Source organism: Haemaphysalis longicornis, unplaced genomic scaffold, assembly GCF_048455015.1.
Source record: "Haemaphysalis longicornis isolate Haplotype H1 unplaced genomic scaffold, Haemaphysalis longicornis Haplotype H1 scaffold_7, whole genome shotgun sequence".
Taxonomy (NCBI): Eukaryota; Metazoa; Arthropoda; class Arachnida; order Ixodida; family Ixodidae; genus Haemaphysalis; species Haemaphysalis longicornis.
This window is the reverse complement of record NW_027526422.1, coordinates 73,093,233-73,115,724: the sequence shown is the minus strand read 5'-3', so window position 1 is coordinate 73,115,724 and position 22,492 is coordinate 73,093,233. Positions and strand designations below refer to the sequence as shown.

The following is a 22,492-nucleotide window of genomic DNA, read 5'->3' as shown; positions in this document are numbered from 1 at the left end:
CGCCCACGTCTATTTTTATCTATGGGAGCCCTTGAAGTATTTGTTACGTATTTATGTTTTGCTTCACATATCCAAGAAGACCTGGCAGCAGTCAGAACATGCACCAAACAAACACTATGTTTGTAATTCGCAACTGAGCATACCTCCTACTAAAATAGTTGGATGAGGCTAGGACGGACTAAAGTTCTATCCGCAAACATAAGGCTGTCCGATTCCATCCTGCAGAAGTCCGTTTGATTTCTTCGGGTTGTTTTCTAAACACCAATGCTTCTAAACATAAATTCCTTGATTAAACTTTGTCTCAGCTTTGAAATAAATTTATCGAAAACGAACCTTCTAAGCACTAATGCTTCTAAACATAATTTTTTTATTTAATTATGTCTAAGCTTTTAAATGAATGTTTCGAAAACGAACCAGTAATCCTTTCTAGGGTTGTCAACTGTAGGTTCACTTTGCCCTGGAAGCAAAGGTAACTATTCGAGGAAAAAATAGTAAGGTAAATTCAATCTTTACGGCAGCCGATGTGATAAGGACCAACTAGACGTGCTCATAGTTTATACTCTTGTTTGACTGCACTGCTACATTACGCATGATGTTTCTTAATAACTTCTGTCATGGTTCACCTGCCATGGTCTACTCAGGTGATTCGTGAACAGTGCAACTCCGGCATACTTAAGGCAATCAGGCCCTGCAAACGCAGACCTGCACAAAGGTATAACACTCTAGGAGCTCACAGTATGCATGCTGTTTACACCATTTTTCCATCTTTGTGCAAAATAGACAGAAATAATTAGGAGCAAGGGCTACCCTGTGGAAGAACACGTCGTACTGACGAAGGATGGCTACGTTCTCAACATTCAAAGAATTCCATACGGCCGCAGAGGGCCCGGCATGTATCGTAGGCCAGTCGTATTCCTCCAGCATGGTCTATTCGACGCCTCAGTTGACTGGGTGATTAATATGCCACATCAAAGCCTAGGTAAGTTCACGTGTGCATGCTTTATTTCGTTAATTTTGTTGCGTATTCTATTTTCCAAGGGCCCTTATTTGTTCTCTGTGATTGCTTAAATGAACACCCCATACGAACCGTCATCACCATCCGCTTGCCTCATGTGGTGTGGAGCTACCATATGTAGATTCCTCGACTGTTACAACGCTACGGAGACAAAGAATAATTTGTTACGGCCTATCGATATTGACGTTGCCCTTTATAACCCCACGCCCCCTTATTCAGTCTTGGAAAGTATCATAGTTGAGACAAGTGACAAACAGCAGGAATTCGTCTCATACGAAATAAATGTAAAGGGTCCTCATCATCCCGCGTGAATACTCTTGGCACGTGCCCACAGTGGGAACCCCCGCATAATCGTTAGTACCTACCTGACATGTGCTACGGACGCCTCTTTGTTGGCTGTCTTGCCCGCTTCCATTTTTTTCTCAGTCGTCGTATTATTGTTCAGAGCTAATGTGCTCTACGAGTTTTACACGCAATTATTAACTCAGGTTTTACAATTCTTTTTATACCGATCTCTAAATGCCTTGTAGAAGGGCAAATTCTTTCCTCCTTAATTAAAGAGCATGGACTTGAAGTTATTGCTTCCTCCTCGACCCAAATGTTTACAACTGCATTCGTTTACCGATGGTTGACAGGCCGCCTCTTTGTAAATATCATGCATTGATGAGGATGAGTGTTCTGCACGTGCTGATGGACGAAGTGGGATGATCCACTAAACCTCGATATCTCAACAACGTGGGAAATCGCGTGTAATGTAAAGTAATAGTTTGATGATTATGCCGCAGGTAGCTGCTTTATTCCTTTCTTGAGGCCATTGACTGTTGCATAACTAAGTTGCGTATGCAGTACCCCACGCGTCCACTCGATTTCTTTGCGGGTTTCGTTAAAATTACATCAGACTTGTTTATAGCAAAACTGTAGGTAGGGCTGCTGTCATGTAACAAGGCGAACCAACCACGCGCGCGGCTTGCCCGGCGCCTGTAGCCGGCGGGCTGGTGCCGCGAGGAAAAGGCACGCATACACAAAGCCAGAGTTGAAACCTGGAACCAACCGCATTCTCTTCTTTTTCCACGCAACTGCACAGCGTCGCGATGACAATGGTAACGCTGAGGATGTTGCTACGGATAGCCTCTCGTAGTGGGCAAGTTGAAGTTAGCGATGAGAGCTATTGAGAATGCACTTGAGTTATGTGCAAAACAGGCAGAGATACGTTAACTATAAGTACAAGGGGGATTAGGTAAGAAACAAAGCTTTGAAACCGTGCACGGATATGTAAAAACAATGTCCATGTCTTGTCGCGGTCGTTACGACAGAAGCAGTCCCAAGCCAGATCAGAAGTTAGCCAGGCCGGCAGATGCGCTGCTCAGTCACACTTAAAGATCCAGCAGTGAATGTTTCTTCACTTTCCAATCATGTCAAGTGGCTTTACGTAATAGAATATTTATCTGCTTTAAACCATCTTAATCTCCATAAGGAGGATCAGCTGAAGTTATTTTATTTATTTCTTGGCACTTACTACTGTGCCAATCCGACAAAATTATTTCTGTTCTTTCCAGGGTACATTTTGGCCGATGCTGGATATGATGTCTGGCTTGGAAATGTGCGTGGCAATGATTTCAGTAGTCACGTAAAATATTCTAAGACAAGTAGTGAATTCTGGGACTTTTGGTAAGCTTCTTCCACACTGCTTTTAACGCAAAACCAACGATTGCTAAGCCTGAGTCTGGGCGAATTAGTGTATGACAAGAAGACAAGTTTTTTTCCACGTTTTGTCTCGCCAAACGAGCGCTGTTTTCCTTTCCTAGTGGTGCATGTCTGACATCAGCGGAAATCCGTTCGTGCCAAAGTACGGCACAAAGCCAGCCCTTCTAGCTTTATACCTTGTACACTGAGTAGAAGCAAGATGGTGCTTTCGCGCGCAGGACCTCCATTAGTCAATGGAATACACCAGACTTTGTGCATCCGCGCTGCACAACCATGACCAATGACTGCAGCGCCGTCTTCCGCGTAGGCTGTCTCGATCACACTCTACTGTGGTTGGGAGTGGCCCTCACAAAAGCCTACTTCTCCCTCATGAGGATGGCCAGTAGTGCCCACTGGGACGCCTGCGAGGTTGAAGAGACAATCGAAAATGTGCGTGTTGTTGCCCCCAGTATTCACCGGAAAGACGTGTTTTGGCCGCCGAGCTCGGCCGATTGGACAATCGACCGCTCAGACTATTCTAGGGCATCGACCCCTACAAGTTACTTCGGAGAAGGCAACAAAAGCCCTTCTGTGTTTTATGAAGACACAAGCCTAGGTGAACAACTATAGTGCCCACAAAGGGACTAAAGAGAGTGCGCGGCCCCGTTCCTATCCCCTCTTTTTCGCCTGCCCTCTCTTTCATCCACACAACACACCTTCACCAGTGTCGAGTCGCAATCCGGATAACCTCTCGTCCTTTCCGTTCGCTTTTCTCCTCCTCCTTCTCCGGTACACTAACTAGCAGGAGAGAAAACAGTTGAGGACTGTTGAGGCTTTGTTTAACTTCAGTGAGACACACTGTCCGGCGAGTTATTGTATATTTTTTATAAATAATTAGATCGCTATAAACACACCGACACACAAGCAGTAGGACGGCAACGCTTGGGCAGGTCATCTAAACTTAGAGCGCAAAAAATACGACACAGAATAAACACACAATTGTTTTGTGCCATTGTGTTTATTTCGTTCTGATTTTAGGTGCTTTGTGCACTGAACATCCAGTTGTATTTTATTGCTTGGCATTCTATGCCGAGTACCCCCAACGCCAGGACCATGTAACGTCCTGCATTTCCACAATAAGGCAGATTTCGCGGAAGTTTCACCTTTCATCGTTATAAGAGTTTAAATGGAGTGAATTGGTCTAACATAATTTTGAAAAACCAAAAATATAATAAATATAAAAAATAGCGACAATGGCGAACGGTGTAACACTTTGCATTTCCACAAAAATGTAGATTTCGTGGACGTCCCACATTTCAGCGTTGTAATAGCGTAAATGGAGATAATTGGTCTAACAAATATTTGTAATACAAAATAATAAAAAAATTAAAAAAGAAACTGAGCATGGCGAACAGTGTAACGGCCTGCATTTCCACAAACCTGCAGATTTCGCAGAATGTCCACCTTTAGTGGTTATAATAGCGTAAGTGGAGATAATCAGTCGAACGGAATTTTGACAAAAAAAAAAAGAAACAAAAATAGCGACAATGGCGAACCGTGTAACGCCCTGCCTTTCAAAAAATGCAGATCTCGCAGAAGCTCTATTTTTAAATGAGTGTAATGGCGTAAAAGGAGATAATTGGTCAAACAGATTTTTGAAAAACCACGAAATAAGAAAAATACCAAAATAGCGAAAATGGCGAACCTTGTAACGCCTTCATTCAAAGAAAAATTCAGATTTGGTGGAAGTAACACCTGTATCATTAAATAGAGTAAATGGAGATAAATGCTCCGAGAGAACTTCTCCGACAGCAAGAGTGAGCGTGCGCGCTTACTTGGCTGTAGCCATAGTAGCCGTAGTAGTATTAGTTTTAAGCATTTTTAAGTGCGAATGCACTTTATAAGCGACCCCAAACCTTCCACCGCCGCCGGCGGCGGCGGCGTCCGCAGTCCTCCTCTCTATATAAAAAAAAACAGCATCCGGCGCCAGGTTTCGATCCGAGGACTTTGCGGCCGCAGCGCGACGCTCTACCGACTAAGCCACGGACGCGACTTTTTTTTTTTTTTTTGTAACAATAACTTTATTTACAAATATATACAGAGCCGTGTGCAGTGATTACAGTGGTTTCCGAGCGCATCAGAACATGGCTTCACTTAAACATAAAAATGAGGCGATCGGCTATCATGCGAGGAGAGGGTCAGAATGCTTTGCCAAGTAACTGTAAGCCAATCGGGGAGTATTGCCCGCGAAGTCACAGAGCGTTTGTGAAACTTAAGCAAGAGAGATTGCCAACAGGGCTACTGTGTCATTGCACAAAGTTTGAAGTGAACGGGATAGAGGGAAGGGAGAAAATAGAGCTCTTGGGTAAAGCCATTTCTTGGTATAACTGGGCACCAGCGTTACCCGGGGCTAGCCCTCAAATTGCGTCCCATCTCCTCTGCTGTTGTGAGTTGAAATCCATGAGTGCTCGCGTTCCCCGATCCAGTGCGTCGCGTAGCTCGGAGTCTGCCTCATCCCCGTCGAGGGCGGCAATTGCCCATTGTGCCTTTTGGACGAAGTGTCGCCACGCCGGTCGGGGGCGTTCAGTACCTTCGACGGCGTCGACTCTCGCCCTCCATAGCGAGTGGAGCCCTATTACGTGGACACAGTCGCGAAGGAGCGGGTGTTCTGAGGCCGCGTCTAGGAACTTCAGATTTGTCCAAGTGATTCTCCAGCGCGTGTTGAAGGAGCACTGCAGCTCATCCCAGAAGTAGAACGCCGTACTTGTTACAGTTCATGAATACGTGCTCGGCCGTTTCCCTCCCTCCGCACAGCAGACAGTTGGCCCCTCCCGGCAAAAAAAACCCGCGTTCCTCCTGCCTTGCCTTGGTAGGCAGTATACACGTGTGAAAGCGGAAGAAAAAGTCCTTCGAGCCGGTCGGGATAGGGAGCTTCCGTACTCGCCGCAGGACGTCACTTTTCGGCCGACCAAGGGGTGGCAGGCGGTACATGGGCGGTGGGAGGGTCTGCTCTACGAGGTCCCAATACAGCTTCCTTGGTTTCACTGAGCAGAGGTATTCCCACGAGAATCGCTCCTGTAAGAAGGCCACCGCCCCCGCCACTTCTCTGTAAAAACCTGTTTCACGGGCACCACTTAGGAGCTCCGCTGTTGTTGCGAGCCAAGGGGCGAGGTGCAAAGCGCTTACATTTTGCACTGCCGCCTGGAGGAAGCCATCTCGGTGATCTCGGAAGTACAAAAATCGTTGCACGGTTAGTTTAAGCTCTACATTAACGAGCCCAAGCCCCCTGGCTTCAGCGCTCCAGAAAACGTTGGTGTGGCGCATGGGCTCATACGTGGATCGCCAGACAAAAACAGCGAACAACCGATGTAACTTGGCCACTGAGCCTGCGTCAATGGTCGAGACTCGGGCCGCTTACAAGATGGCTGGGTATACCACGGCGTTGCAGACATGTGCCCTAGATAAGAGGGCAATATGTCGCGCTCTCCAGGGTTCCAAGTTCCTTCCAGCAGCTGCCAGTTTCGTCTGCCACCTGGGGGCGGTGGCTGTGCGGTTTTCTAGGTTTACCCCGAGGTAGCGGGTGATGGCCTCCCTCCATCGAACTCCGTAGAGTTGTGGTTTGGTGGGCCATTCCCCTAGCCATGCGCCCTCTGACTTCAAAAGATTGAGTTGGGCCCCCGAGAATCGACAAAATGCCTCAGCCAGTGCGACGACCTCCCCTGCCTGCTCTCTCGAGGAGCACACAAACGCAACATCGTCCGCATAGGCCAACACCTTGAGCTCTTCGTCGCCGAGAACCAAGCCTTTGGTTGACTTGGACGCTATTGCCATCCTGCAAAGTGGTTCAATATACAATGCGAAAAGGATCGGGGACATAGGGCAGCCCTGCCTGACTGACCTTCCGATGTCGATGGGCGCCCCCACCTACCCGTTTATGATGATGCTGGTGGTGATGGCGGTGTAGCAGATTTTTATCCACTCGACCATTGTATCCCCTACCCCACATTGACCGAGGAGCGTGAACAGGAAGGCGTGGTCAACCTGGTCGAATGCCTTTTTAAGGTCGAGTTGTAGGACAGCTAAGGGGTGAATGCCTGATTCCGCCACCTCACAGATGGTCCGCATGCGGTGCAGGTTGGTGTTGATGGAGCGTCCCTTAAACCCGCATGTCTGGTGAGGACCCACGACACTACTGAGGGCTGTCTCGAGGCGTTGGGCCAGGATGCGGGCTAGGATTTTATAGTCGGTGGACAGAAGACTGATAGGCCTGAAGTCTTCCACGTTGGGTGGCGTGTTATGGTAGGTTTTTTTGGGAATGAGTACTAAGTTACTGCTCCGCATGGAGGGTGGTAGCAGTTTTGTGCTTTTGATGTTTTCAAAGACCGCCGCCAATACCGGGCTGATCTCTTCACGAAACACCTGATAGAATTCCGAGATTATGCCGTTAGGCCCCGGTGACTTATTCTTTGAGAGTTTCTTGATCGCGCGCTTGACCTCTTCTACCGATATGGGTTCGTTTATTGTGGCCTTTACGTCCTCTGCAACCGTTGGCAGCGCGCCTGTGACTTCCGGTGGAGGAGCCTCAATATGAGCGTGCGGGGAAAACAGCCTTGCGTAGTATTCACTGAAGGCCGTCTCCACTTCCTCGCTCCCACTAGCAAGACCACCGGCGTGGTTCACCTCGAGAATCCTTTTAGTGGCGGTCTTTGCTCGTTCGAAGGCGCCGAAAAGCTTCGATGGTTGTGCCTCGGACTCCACTCGTTGCTCCCTGCTCCGCACAAGAGCCCCCCAATACCGTTTTTCGAGCTCAGTGCGGATGTCGTCTTTCACGTTACGAATGTCTTCAGAGAATTCCCCCGGCCTCTCCTCGTCCGCTTCTACGAGGGAGGGCAGGCACTCCACCAGTCGATTTACTTTCGCTCTTCTGTCTCTCGCCTCCTGTCGCCCGATTGTGATTGCTGCATCTTTGACGTGCTGTTTGAAGCGCTCCCACGCAGCTCCATCAATGGGTGCAGTGCTCATTGCTTCAATTTCACCTCTTACGCGATCGACGAAGGACGCGTGTACGAGGACCGTGGAGTTCATCAGCCAACGGCTGCCGGCTTTTTTTCTGATTTCACGCTCAGCTCGGATGGTACATGTCACCAAGCCGTGGTCCGAGAACGCGACAGGAGTGACGGCGTAATCGATCACTAATGGCAACGCGTCCCCCGTCAAGTAAACCCGGTCAAGGCGGGCCTGTGACGTGCCTCGCCATCTGGTGAAGCGGGTGGTTGACCACCCACGCTGAAGGGCCACGTCGGCCAGGTCGCCCTCTCGAAGGACCGCTTTCAAAATCCGCGCCGACGCATCCACTACACCCTTAGCACCTGCTCTGTCGCTGGCGTTTACAACGCAGTTAAAGTCGCCCGCTAGGAAAACACGACCCGGAACCACTAGGATGTCCCGAATAGAAGAGAAGAAGTCGGTCCGCGCCTGCGTATCGTTAGGCGCATAGACGCACACAAAGCGTGTAAGCTCCCCTCCCACCAGGACGTCGACGGAGCAAAAGCGTCCGTCCTTCGCCAGCTCGCAGTCGATAACTGTTAAGAATTCGTGTTTCCGGATTAGAATTGCGGTACCACCCGCTCGAGTGGGTGTGAGGGTGTAAAAACACCAAAACTGGTGGCCGAAAAATCGTACAAAATTTTGAGCGTCCTCTCGAGAGGCAATTTTGGTTTCCTGTAAAAAGGCCACATCTATTTTTTTTTCATTCAGGAGGTCAACTAGCCAATGTTTCTTTTTCTGTGAGGTTAGACTTACCACATTTAAAGTGGCAAGCGTGACTGCGTTCTGGTGTGATGCCATGGTGTGAAAAGCGCTTACAGGTCAGGACGTCAAGTCCGTCCGTTAGTCGAGCTTCCCCCAGCGGTCGTTGACCCGGTATCTCCCTGGCTCGATTTTTTGGTGACTGCACCGCCGTGTTTCCCGCGTGCCTTCCGCCGCGTCTCAACTCCCGTGATGTTATCGGGTTTGCGCGATGCTGCGGCGGCCTTCGTCGGGAGCTCGTCGTCCGCGTCGTCACAGCTGGTCCCTCCTGGCTGGTCGTTCAGGAGGGCCGCCTCCTCTCCCTCAACGTCGGCGGGTTTCGCGTCCTCACTCCGCTGCTCGCCGTCCGCCGCGGGCTTGGCGTTGGTCAGGGAAGCTTCGCCACCCCGCTCCGCGACCGTTTCCTTGAGTTCACGGGGCGCGCCGCTCTCGTGGGCCCCGTCGCTGACCATTTCTCTACTCGCGCCGGGAATCGCTGGCGTCTCCTCCTTTTCCTTGCAAGGCGTTTGGGAAGGGGCCACTTGCTTCCTGGTGTTAGGGCGGCCTCGTTGAGGTTCCTTCTGCCTGCCGGTCGCCTCGGGGGGAAGGGGGCGAACGTCGTCGACGCTGCTGGCATTCTCCTCTGTCCCTTTTGTTCCCACCGTCCTGTCGGCGGTAATCCCGGCTGCGAGGGGTGGGGGGCGGTGCGGCTCGTTTCCGTTCCCTCTCTCGGCGTGCGCGTTGGGCTCGGAGCTGACTGAGGGTCGGAGGCCGGACGGCTCGTTGTCTTCGCTCTTCTCTTCTCTCTTCCCCTCTGCCTCGTGTAGCTGGCCTGCTTCTTGCGCCGGAACGTCGGTGTTGACTGGAGGCGAAGGCACGTGCGGGGATGCCTGGAGAGGGGTTGGTGGGTGAGCGGCTTCCTCAGGTCTCTCGGTGCTTATCATCGCCGCCATGTCATCGGCGTCCATGTACTCCTCGAGATTCCTCGCGGGCGTTCTCTGCTTCGCTCTGGACGCGTACGACTGCGTGCAGTTAGTCTCGTCATGCCCGTAAGCGCGGCACGCGCGGCACCATGGAGTTGAGCAGTTTTTCCGATAGTGTCCGGTGTGGAAGCAACGGAGGCAGAGCGACGGCCGTCCGGGCACCTCGATTAGAATGGGGCAACCGTTGAGAGTCGCCTGATGGGGGATCGCCTCCAGGGATGTCGGGGTTGAGGGAATCACGTAGAAGATCTTCGTGGTGCCGGTCATGTGCGTGAGGCCGGATTTCTGCCACCCCTCACGAACCACTCTTTGCACTCGGCCAAAACGTTCGAACTGCCGGATGAGCAGCTCGTCTGGGACTTTTGGCGGTACCCAGTGCACCCTTACCGCGATTTCTCGGCGGTTGGGGTTGATCACAAGGCACCGCCTACCTTTCACTGTGATCTCCGTGCGTGCTGCCAGCTCCTCCATGTCCGCTTCAGATGTGAATGTCACCATCCATAGGTGATTAAACTGAAAGGGACCGAGGCATTCGATCTTCTGTAGGTCCGTGATGTCACGAAGTGTGGACGCGAAATCTTCCACTCTGAAAGGCCGTGCAGACGGGTCTCCATGCAGAAACAGGGAGTTTTCGGACATCTTTCCGGTGGGAAGCGGCGGCAGTAGGGTTCGGTAGGCAGCCGAGGCGGACGGTGCCGGCGGGTCCCGGGGAAACCGGTCCGACGCGAGTGCGTCGCCTACTCGTGGGGAGCTTTCTCTCGACATGACCGTCCCCGTCGGTGGCTGAGACGTAGTTTGAATGCGTTAAAGATATAAGGCGCGTTACTAACACTGATATCAGCGTCGCGTCCGTGGCCCTTCCAGCCACGGACGCGACGCTGATATCAGTGTTAGTAACGCGCCTTATATCTTTAACGCATTCAAACTACGTCGTCAGCGGCGTGCGTTGGCGACTCAGCGGCGTTATAGCGGCTTGATAACTGCGTGGTGTACACGTGATACTACAAACACGATGGAAGAGATGGAAGAGAAGGCGGCGAGGCGGTGGGCTGCGGGGGCCGAGCGCAAGCGCCGCAAGCGGGCCGACAACCGTGCATTCGCACTTTCACATTCTCCCCCTCGGGGAAATGCGGGGGAATTTTTTGCTAAGCCCTTCAAGAAATTGCCAGAAATTGTTCCGGCTTAGCGGACAGCACCCTATTAAAAACACAAAATCTCATCTTTTAGCTCTTGGCTTTGTGGCCCCCCTGATGTACATAAGTAGTTTAGACACGTCTTATCACACAATCCAATGACTCCTCAACAGCATGATGCCATCTGGTGCGGCATGTGGCGTTCCTAGTCTCCGTACAGCAAGAAAATTGGCGGCGTATCTGCTCACTTCGGTTCAAATTTCGTCGAAAGACGCTAGCCTTCTGCCCCCCCCCCCTGCCAAGTAAATGCCTCCCTTCTTACACTCACCCACCTCCGAAGCTTTTCCCCTTTAGTCTCACTCCTCCAACGATAAACGCGGTGGAGGTTTGTTCAATTCAATTCAATTTATCCGCGTTCCACTGCTCGCTTGCCTTATACAGGGTGTCCCAGCTATCATGCAACAAGATTTAAAAAAGAGCAATGGCGTTACTCGAAGAAAACCTAGTGCATAATGTTTGCAGTACTGTGCAAAAGCGGGCAGTAATTTATTCGTTAATGATACCTAACTAATTATTTGTAATTAATTATATAATTTGAGAAGCACTGTCCTAATCACTGAAGTGTCAATGAGGCACTTGTAGGTACCCACGAGGGGCATCTAACTGCGGTATTTTCAGCGACGAACTAATTGCGTGCACATTTATTCTGACTGATAAAGAAAATCCGCGAAATAGGAAAAATACCATGTGACGGCGCTTCCGCGCGCATTGTAACGCAGCGTCACCAAATAAGCTGATTGAAAGCAACTGCTTCGCCTAGCTGTCACCCGCCCGTAGAGACAGCGCATCACCTTGATAATGACATGCATGAAAGGAGCAGCAACAGCAAGAATCGCGGGGCGCGTGTACAGATAAGGCACAAATTCGGTCGCTATTTCTTCTTTCTTTCTTTTGTTTATTTCGTTCTGGCTAACTCAGAGGCAGCCTGTTTGAGGGCATCGCTTTACGATGCGCTCTAATGCGCGCGGAGGTGGCGTTACGTGGTATTTTTCATATTTTGCGGGTTTTCTTTATCAGTCAGAATAAATGAGTACGCAATTATTTCGTCGCTGAAAATACTGCAGTTAGATGCCCCTCGCGGGTACCTACAAGTTCCTCATTGACACTTTAGTGATTAGGACAGTACTTCTCAAGTTAGATAATTAATTACAATTATTAGTTAAGTTTCATTAACGAAAAAAATGCTGCCCGCTTCTCCACAGTACTGCAAACATTATGCACTAGGTTTTCTTCGAGTTACACCATTAGTCTTTTTTAAAATATTGGTGCATGATAGCTGGAACACCTTTTATAGGAATCTTTTGCTGCTATCGGATTTGGAACGCCGCAGCAGGTGGAAGCTCAGCCGTGAGGACTTTCTGTATTTTTGGGTCAAAATATTGTTTTGGAAGCGCATTTTTATATACCATCACAAAATTCCGTCCCCAATCTATTCTAGATTGAAAAAAATACTGCAGGTACCGGTTAATTATTCATGTTTAGCCTGAAACATGCCTAATGTTTTATTTTATAAACTTCGAGCTCGTTTTCTAATATTTATAACTTTGGCCGGGTGGTTGAATCGACAGACAGACAGACAGACAGACAGACAGACAGACAGACAGACAGACAGACAGACCATAATATTCGGGTTTAAGTAGCCCAAAACACACTTTCGTCCTCAAAAAAAGTTTAGACCGCTTTATATTGTAGTTGACACAGTCCACATTGAAGTAACCTATGTCGGAATCACAGCGCATGAGGGGACCTAAAAGAATGAAGCTATGCTGACCATGCGCAGCCAGAACAGCTTACAAATGACTGTTTTTAGACGGCTTTTCTTACAGATAGGCTATGGCTGTTTGAGGTCCATCATCAAGGCAGATTGATGTGGCGCAAGCCGCAGCGGATGAAAGTGGTCTTATCGCCTGTTTGAATTGCCATCTGCAGACAATGCCTAATAGATGATAGGTCATTTCGCGATAGGCTGTTAGCAGATTCGTTGCCCCAGCTGCTAGCGGCTATATGAGCCGCTGGAATTTCGCCATGAAGTCGAAATGAATGACCCGCTCGAGGAGACGTAAAGGTAGGGGTCCGGGCATTCCGCAGTAAGCTGAAGAACTGGCATCGAACTGCTGAATTGGCGACGAATTGGGTTTCGAAGGAGGGCGACTTGCGTAATGCATCTTCAAAACCAAAGTAGTTGTTTCGAGTAGAAGACACTTGCCGCCCACAAAATATTCAGAAGGCCGCTACAATTAATAGCGCCTGAGTGGTTCTAGTGCAGCGTCGCTTTCAACGACACACATTACTTGAATGAGCAACCGTTGAGAAGCCAGGAAGTGCACCGGTCACTGAGAGACTCAGACATGAAGACAAGCAGTGTGACGCAAGCCAAGAGATCAGTTTAACCTATTCTTGTTAAATGCTAAGAGACGTCGCTCGCACTGTGTGTCTGTGTGCGATAATAGAGGCAGCTTATAGAGTATTTGGTTCAGTACCAGGAATTAAGGTAGCTTGGCCATAGAGGCGTGGTCATTTCCCCATGTAGCACAGGCAATTCTCTGCAATACATGTAGTCGGGAAGCACCAGACGACACAGCTGATTCCGCAGACTTACGCCAATGGCGACTGTGGTCAACGCCACGGAAATAGATATGAGTAGCCGGAAGGATCGAAATGGCGTTGACGTACACACGGATATACGGGAGAACGTAACGGCATCCAGATGGACGTACGGATATAGATTATGCATGCATCGACGCTGTTGCCTCTATTTTTTCCACTAAACACGTTCATGCGAATGCGCTCCCATGCCCGCACATTTGTAGTATCCAAGGGTACAAGTTCGTATGTACAGTAATATGTGTATCTGTTCTACCTAATTACTGGGAGTCTGACAAACAAATACAACATACACACTGTAACCCAACCAAGAAGCCGAGCAGTCCTTTGGAAACAGGTTTCAAAATAAAGTCCCCCCCCCCCCCCTCTCTCTCTCTCTCTCTCTCTCTCTCTCTCTCTCTCTCTCTCTCTCTCTCTCTCTCTCTCTCTCTCTCTCTCTCTCTCTCTCTCTCTCTCTCTCTCTCTCGCTCACTCTCTCTCGTCCGAAATATTATGTCTGTACGTCCGTCGTAATTGGTAAGCGAATAAGTACGCATGTTCCCACGTCCATTGTATGAGTATTTGTTGAATGTGTGTGTCAAAAATCCTGAGAAATACTGCCGAGATCTAAAATTTCCATCGTTTCTTCAATTACTTCGCAGCTTTGATGACATGATTGCCTTCGACCTGCCGGCAATGATAGACTACGTGCTCTTTAAAACACGACGTAAGAAACTCTTCTATGTGGGGCACTCGCAAGGAACCTTGCTACTTTTTGGGCTGCTCTCCGACCGACCCGAGTACAACAGAAAGGCGAGTGATCCTCCGCAAATTCAGACCTCTTCCATTAGACATGATGTTTGATTGAAGAACGACAAGTTTGATTGAAGAACGACAGGGACGCAATCTAGGAAGTGCCCAAACTAAACCCCGTGCGTTTGTAGTGCACTTCTACGCGAGGGAACCGAACAGCTCCATGTCTCTCCCTAGAATAAAATCGTAGTCCTTCCCAGTTTTGCTTAGCTAATAAGCTAGGAAGTATGCCCCACCATAATCTACAAACAAACGTGCTTTGTTACGGGCACTGTTTAAGACGTTCCCCTTTAAAATAACGCGCATCCTTGCTGGAGCTTCACTGCTCGTCCTTGTTCACAGAGTAGAAGGTCTGATGAGTTATTTCTTTTCTTGTTTGTTCAGAGTCAAACAGGTACCAGTAGTCGAGAACGTCTTTTCTTGCATTAACCATGTTTTGAGTTTCCGGCATTTCTTTTTTTCAGATCATACTGTTCTCAGCACTCGCACCGGTCACTTCAATAACACACCTGACGTCTCCTTTCAGGCTGATACTCCCATTCGCCGCAATAACCAGGGTCAGTAGTCAACATTTGCTGTTACACTGTTGTGATTTAGAATAGTGAGCAAGAAGGCCGGTTAGTACCTGGTTTGAATGCCTTAAAGGGGTCCCAAAAGGCGTTTTAAGCACAATAAATGAACAAGAGCAGTCGCTAGATTGGGTGGTCAACGACATCTGTGCGAAGTATGACATTTTTTAGTGCAACGGGAAGCTCACAGTTTCGTTGCACAGTTTGTTACGGCGTTCCCACCCTTGTTTGAGTGTTTGGGGGCTCCGCTATCTTCCGGCATCTACGTCATCGATTCACCCACGTGCGTCACAAAGCAGAGATCTTGCAATCGGCCTGCTTTTTCTCGCACTTCCGGCGAATAGAAGCGTCGCCTGCTCAGAGCCGACTGGTCGCGGTGGTGCATTTGGTTAATTAGCGCTTCCTGCAGCACGCTCAACGCTATCGTGTTCGTCCATACTTATCTTTTTTTACTCTTTTACCACGCTTCCCGTTAAGCTGCGTCGGCTAGGCCGACACGACGACGGCACGACGACGACGACGACTTCTGAGTTGGCAGGCGGCATTGTCAAACGACGCTGACGGTAACACGAACTCTTCGGCTGATCGACAGTCTGCGTGGGGTGACTGACTGCCTCGCTTACCGAAGACACCTACAGTACCGTTAGGCCAAACGGTCGTCGGAAATCGATTGTGAAGCTGAAACTGCGCTTAGACATCATTCGTGCCGCAATGAATGCGGTTCTGTTGTGTTAGTTACTAGAGCATAGTAAGCATAGTAAGGTCAATGAAATTCATACAACTCAACACTATCACTAGTGCGATCCGTATTTCGGCTTACGACGCTTTGGTCGTTCGCTTTGGTGAAAATTCGTTTCCCGGAGTTGCAAACTGCGTATTTCTGTGCGTCCAGCAACGCTTGTAGAATATACAAGCTCTGTTAAGAGCAGAAGAGGAGTTACGGAAGGTTTATTAGGTAATACAGGATCAATATCGACCGAAGTTTTAGCGTAAAGCGTAAAACAAAAGCACGCCGAGCAGTATTGCCGCAGGGCGAAATTGCAGTCGCAGCCTTAGCAGTGCTGTTGCTGGATACAGCGACCTAATAGACGCCATGACACGGGCGAGAAGCTCCTGTATGAAGTTTTTCCGTCTACCCTCGAGGTTCTCTGTGGCCGATGCGGAGTACCAAAGGCTCCGCGCGGTGCGTCGCAGGGCTGAAAGGCGTGCTCGCAAAACACGAACATCTGAAGATATGCAAGCCGCTAGACGAGCACAAAGGCACGTACAGCGACATATGAAGAAACTGGCTAAGCGGGAATGGCAGTCGTTCTGCTCAAAATTAGACCCCCGAAAACCTCTTACGAGAATTTGGAGCCTAGTACGCAGCCTACGGGCACCACCTACTGCTCTGCATCCTTTCCTCTGTATCGCTTTGCGACAGAACCGCCGGGATCTAGACGTCGCCGAAGATTTCTGCGCGAAGGTCACAGCCTTGTCGGCTCCAGTCTTACCTGCCAGATTGACCGATGTCTCTCCGCCCTCTGCAAGTGTGACCGTCCTGGACAAGCCATTTACAATGGCAGAACTATTTGCTGCCTTGTCTTCCGTAAACAAGGCTTCTGCACCGGGCCCAGATGGCATAAGCTATGCAGCTCTGTCACACCTTGGAGGCAAAGCTAAGCGCTTCCTTCTCGGCACATACAACCACAGCTGGGAAACGGGCCGCCTCGAACCGGGCTGGAAGCGCGGTCGCCTTGTTCCCGTGCTCAAACCCGGCAAAATCCCTACGGAAATTGAGTCTTACCGCCCCATTGCACTCCTGAGCTGCGTGGGGAAGCTGATGGAGAAGATGGTCCTTGCTCGCCTAGACTGGGACTTGACAGAGCGGAACGTGTATGCCCCACAGATGACTGGATTCAGACAGTCCCGCAGCAGCATCGACAACGTGCTTGCCCTTGTTAATGACGTTAAGAGTGCGAAAGCCCAGCGTCGCATCACTCTAGCAGTGTTCATTGACATTAAAGCAGCCTTTGACTGTGTGGCACATGAGGCAATAAGATCTGCATTGGAGTCGGTAGGCATTGGAGGTCGCATGTATGCGTGGATATCCGATTATCTGTCTGACAGATCCGTCTTTATGTCCACGAAAGACGGCGAAACAGCCCCTCACAATGTCACGCGAGGTGTGCCACAGGGCGGCATTTTAAGCCCAACCCTCTTTAATATCAGCCTCATTGGAATTGAGAAGTGCGTGCCACACACTGTCGAAATATCGCTCTATGCTGACGATATCTGCATCTGGAGCTCTGGCCGCAACAGGCGAGTTTTACAAGCTCGCCTTCAAAAAGCCATCAATTCTATAGCGGACTTTTTGACGAGACGTGGCCTCGAAATCTCGGCTAGGAAATGTGCGGCAATAGCCTTCACCAGGCGTGATGTCTCCCGCTATCATCTTTCAGCGGCAGGGGTCCCCATACCCTTTGTGGACTCACACCGATTCCTGGGCGTAACACTTGACAGGTCGATGACGTGGTCCCCCCACGTTCGTCTCCTGAAGGAGAAACTGGGCTCCTTTGCTCAGGTGCTACGCATGCTGACCAGCGGCTCAGGAGGTTGTTCTGCTGGGCCCCTCCTACGTCTCTACACGGCACTCTGTGAAGGACTGCTCCGATACAGCCTCCCAGTACTCGGCCCTCTTTCCAAGTCCAACACAAGGCTGTTAGAAAGTATGCAGGCCCGAGCTCTGCGGTTTTGTCTGGGTCTTCCGAAGACAACTTCTACGCTGGGGACCATACGAGAGTCTAGGCGCTTCTTACCCAGTGTACTGGTGAAAGAGGAGCAGCTTCGCCTACATCTGCGGCTGGCGACTAGGGCCCACGGACATCCGCTGAGTTCTAGCTCTGCTTTGGAGGTACAAGACACTCTACCACCCTTGTGTCAGAAGTGCCCTGCGCCGCTTCATCTCCCGCCCTGGTTGTACTCCCCCTGGCGAATCGTCACCACAATACCGGGCATCAGCAGTAAATCAAGGTTGCCAATTCCAGCCCTAAAGTACTTCACTCTAGAGCACATGTGGAATTGCTACCCTAACCACAAGCATATCTACACTGATGGATCGGTGACGGCCACATCATCTGCTGTCGGAATCTGGGTTCCATCAACGCGCACCACAATTGCGGCCAGGTTAAGCCACAAAACAACGTCGACGACCTCAGAACTTGCTGCCTTGCGCTCCGCTTTGCAGTACATTCTTGGGCAAGAAGCTTCTGTGTGGGTGATTTTCACAGATTCACGGGCGGCGCTACAGCAACTAGCATCATTCCCGCGCGAGCAACTGGCCCACGAAATACACACCCTGCATACACAAGCTGCCAGAATGCTTCACGAGGTAGTGTTACAGTGGCTACCTGGACATTGTGGGGTGAATGGGAATGTGGTGGCCGACGAAACAGCTTGCGCGGCCCACACCCAATCTAGTGTCATCATCCCGATTCCTTTCTCTAGACGTGACGCCGCGACACTTGCGTACTCCGTGGCGCGGCAGTCACAACTCTCCACATGGACGGACGGGACAAAAAATTATCAGCCACTATACAGAATCGATCCCGCCTGCACTTTTCGAATGCCGTGTGGCCTGGGAAAGCGCGACGAAGGAGTCGTTCACCGCATTCGCCTCAACGTCGCTTTTACCAGCCACTACCTGCACAAGACGCGCCGAGTTGCCTCCCCTCACTGTCAAGTATGCAGTGTCTGTGAGGACATAGAACATGTTCTGTGTGTGTGTCCCCGTTATGACACCCCGCGGCTAACCTGGAAGACAACTTTGGGACTGCGTGCTGATGCACCATTGAAGCTTTGTGACGCCATTGGTCCTTGGCACTCAACTGCCGCGGCAACACGGAGTACACGGGCTTTGGTGTCATTTCTCCGTGACTCCGGCCTGAACGAAACTCTGTGAATGTGTGCCTTAACTTCACTTCTGTTTGTGCGCCGTGTGCGTGATCCTGCATTTGTCAGTTTGTGTGCTTATTTGCTTTTCTAGTGTCTGTGTGAGTTTTTGTGTTTTCGTTTCCCTTCACTTTCGCACATCTCACGTTCATGTGGAGTAGCAAGCCAAGCTCGCTGCCAGGCTGACTTCTCTTCATTCATTAAAGGCATTCCTCCTCCTCCTCCTGTTGCTGGAAATCATGTATGGTGGGCGCTACATGGAACCTTACTACGCAACTGTTGTTCAAGAAATGGAATCCTTGAAATCAAGCAGAAAACATGAATTTGACAGAAAGGGTGGTTCTCGATCTAGTATACCGGTTATTTCGTAGCAACCGCCCATTGTGTCTTGGCGCAGTTGGGTAAAGGCTCGCGCTCTATCGAGCAACGTCGCGGGTTCGAACACCGGCATAACATTTTTTTTTTGCGTGGTTATTGTTTAAGTGGCATGGTTTGCGTATCGTATTCAGTAATCCAAAAACAAACTTTTTGGTAGGACTGTAGAACTACCACATCAAACGTCAGTGCATCGTTTAAGCCATCGGCACGATTTGTCCATTTTAAACACGTTCTTTGTATATAAAAAAAGGCAATTGTACTTTCAGAAGAAGAAACACTGATGTGCGTATTTTGAGAAATTGATATGTCTTTATTAAGAGTAAACATGGTTTCCTTCCTTCCACATAAACCCGACAACAGGTGGGTTGGGGGGGGGGGGGGGGAGAAGGGGGGGGGGCGATATAAGGCCACGGCCGCCACCAAAGAGTCAACATATCCGCAATTGGCAGCACTGAGCACGTAAAAAAATGAACAAAGATCCTTTATAGAGAAAAGAAGGGCTTCAGGATATCAAGGAAAAAAGCGAGGGTGGAATATTTGTTTTGTGGAATCAAATGCAGGTTTGTACAAAGGGGCAGGCGCCGCCCCTAAGCTCACACTACTTTTCCAAACCCGCTCGTAATATCGGTTATGGCGCACTTGTGCAGTTGATAAACCAGGGTCGCGTAGAAATTTACTGGAAAGTAGGGGGGGAGGAGGAGAGGGGAGTTGAATGCGAGACGTACCCTAAAAAAATGTCCCGTACCAAGCAACCCTTTGGCTGCTTTTATGTCACCATTATAAATGTTTAGAACCGATTGGAATAACGGAATTCAATATTACAATACTCGGGAACAAGTTAAGAACGGCAATAGATCATGTACGTTACCACTCCGCCTAAGCAACGGACCCGGAATCAACGGGCGCGGCCTTTTGAAAGGAGGTCGCTATGAATGCGTAATATCGTCTAAATATCATATTTTCGTAATGCGTAATATCGCCTTTTCTCACGCATAGTTTGTTGTCGCTGCAGTGGTTCATAGCATATGAAGTCCGGAAACTCACGGAAACGGCTCGTGCCATGTTCAAAATATTCCCTGTAACGCACTAATTGCGCCGCGCGGAGTAACGTCTGGCTGCGGTGATTGGGCACAGCGGAACTTCCGTTGCCGTTCTTAATTTAACTTGTACCCGAGTATACTTCATGTGTACGCGCATGGGTGGCGTCACCCCAGCGCGACCAAACTGGACACTGGCGCGAACGAGCGGCCAAATTAACAATATAGAAACCCAGGTCACTTAGGAACGCATGTACGTGCTCACTCTAACAGATTTTGAGGCGATTCTTTAGTCATTCGCCACATGTTCTAAACTCCCGCGGGGCCAACACAAGCCGTCGCCACGTACGCGCGGTGACGGGGTCGTCTGTTTTCGCGCAATCTTTCGGCCTGGTTTGGAACCGTCACAGTAGCGCCCTATCTCTTCCGCAAGCTGTTCCAGCCGTGAGCGGCGTGCAGGATGCATCAGCAAAATAATAAAAACCAGAGCTAAACAAAACGAAGAAAGTCAAACAGCCCCGCCGCAAAGCGATTCTGCGGCGCAGAACATCGCAGCAGCAGCAGACGACGCCCGCAGGCGGATGTTTTAGATGCGACGCTCAGAGCATCTCTTGTCGGCGGCCCTGTCCTTCCTGCGTGCGTCCGTTGTTGTCCGCGTGCGTCCGTTGTTGTCCGCAGCCACTCTCCCCCTCTCCTCTCAGATAGCGAACACTCTCTCGTGAGGGGCATTGGATTGGATTCGATTGGATTGGATTGGTTTGGCTTGGCTTGGCTTGACTTGGATTGGATTGGATTTGGATTGAATTAAAGTGGATTGTGTTGGATTGTGTTGCGTCATAGCCGCGGCACTCTCTCCGCGGTCTCCTCTCCTTCGGGCGCGCTGCGCATATAACCGGTGTGCCGCTCTCCGGCGGCCTTTCGGTCGACGTTTGCTCTCCGCTTGCGCTTGAACCCCCCTCAGCGTCGCATCATACCAGGGTTCCCGCGAGGGGAGGTGGACGTAATTTTTTTGCAGACGACGCCAAGAAACGAGGCATTTTGGGCTGTCGAGCGCGCGTGGTGCGAGAAGGTGAACGAAAGGAGGGAGAATCGCGGCGCGGTGAAGATCCCTTCTTTTGATTTGCAATATCTTCCCTAGTACTCATTGCTTCCACAAAATTCTTGAAGGAGGTGATTACTAGAACGCTGAATTATTTGAAAATGGGAAGACGCATGTGTCGGAAAAGTCTCTTTCAGGACCCCTTTAAAGCAGGACAAGTGAGGAATAGCGCGACGTAATTTCTTTGTTCACTTGCTTCATTCCGGCCATGTACTGTTTTCAGCCTTCCAAGTTTTGGTTTCACAAGAAAATGAGCTGTGTGCATGTTAATTCTGCATACAGTGTGTGTTTTTAATTTAGTAATTTTGTTTTTGCATGTGGCGTGTGTGTGTGTGCGTGTACGTGTCAGTGTTCGTGTGTGTCGCAATTTTCGACAAAGGCATAAGCCCGACCTCCGCGCTGTTGTGACAAGGACTGTCTATTTCTTTCCCCAGCGATTGCTCGCCAGGTTAGGCATGTACGACGTGTTCAGAGCGTGCGAATTCACCAAGTGGCTGCGCAAAACCATCTGCAAGTCTAAAATAGCCAAGAGGTTGGTTCTGGAGCCCGTGTATTTTCTTTCGGGCATGGAAGCACACCGATACAACATGGTAAGGCACCGAACAGTGAATATAAAAAAAAACATATCGCGATATTGATGCGGATACTTCGTTTGTAGTGATGGAATAAGTCATTGTTCTCGACCAGGGAATCAACCCAATGTCCGCCCGTCAAAATCTGGGTACGATATTCTGACCTAACCTCTGTTTTTTTACGAAGAATATGCACGCAAAAAAAGAACAGAGCCAATGGAAGATGGGAATTTGAAACTTTGCGACATCCGGGAACCAAGACTGCTAACAGACGCCAACACTGCCATGAGAGAAAAGCCGAGAAATGTGTACGATCTGTGAAACCTGCATCTTGAAAGGGGAGCTTCATACGACTCGGCGAGTTAAAATCAGGTGGTATACGTGTACAGAGAAAACTCCCCTGGGCAACGCTATGCGCATGCGCGAGGAAATGAGGCTGGAGCCGAGTTCGAAGTCAGAGGAGGTCGATTGGCTGTGTTATCCTAGCAGAGAGAGAGAGAGAGAGATAAAAACTTTTATTGACACCACTGGCCTAAGGGGCCGCCACCAGTGCTTCGCCGCGAGCTACTGCGTGAAGCGCAGCTAAATCGACAACGGCGGTCACGAGGTGCGGCGGTGCGGGCGGTGCAGCGTCAACGCGGCAATGGCGAACCACATCCGGAATTTATAGCTTCGCTTCTACGGAGTGCATGGGCGCCTTTCTCACTTGCGCTTGATATATTAAGACTACTCACCTAATTCTGGCGTCACAGCACTGAAATGTTCGCGCCGTACTTCCTTATGTAACACATCGTCGCCAACTATGCCGCCCGTCACTATTTCATAAGCTTTTTATCGCCACGTGTCACTT

At 49.9% G+C, this 22,492-nt stretch overlaps 1 protein-coding gene across 1 annotated transcript in view; it reads left to right on the top strand.

Moving 5' to 3' along the window:
- The first annotated feature begins 785 nt into the window (after positions 1-785).
- LOC144145942 (gastric triacylglycerol lipase-like) overlaps positions 786-22,492 on the top strand; it is a 33,008-nt gene continuing 11,301 nt past the window's right edge. The window contains exons 1-5 of the mRNA XM_077677812.1: positions 786-979; positions 2,572-2,683; positions 13,907-14,057; positions 14,522-14,614; positions 21,505-21,660. Coding sequence (XP_077533938.1) covers positions 892-979; positions 2,572-2,683; positions 13,907-14,057; positions 14,522-14,614; positions 21,505-21,660 — 600 coding nt within the window. The 5' untranslated portion in view covers positions 786-891. The remainder of the gene's footprint in view (positions 980-2,571; positions 2,684-13,906; positions 14,058-14,521; positions 14,615-21,504; positions 21,661-22,492) is intronic.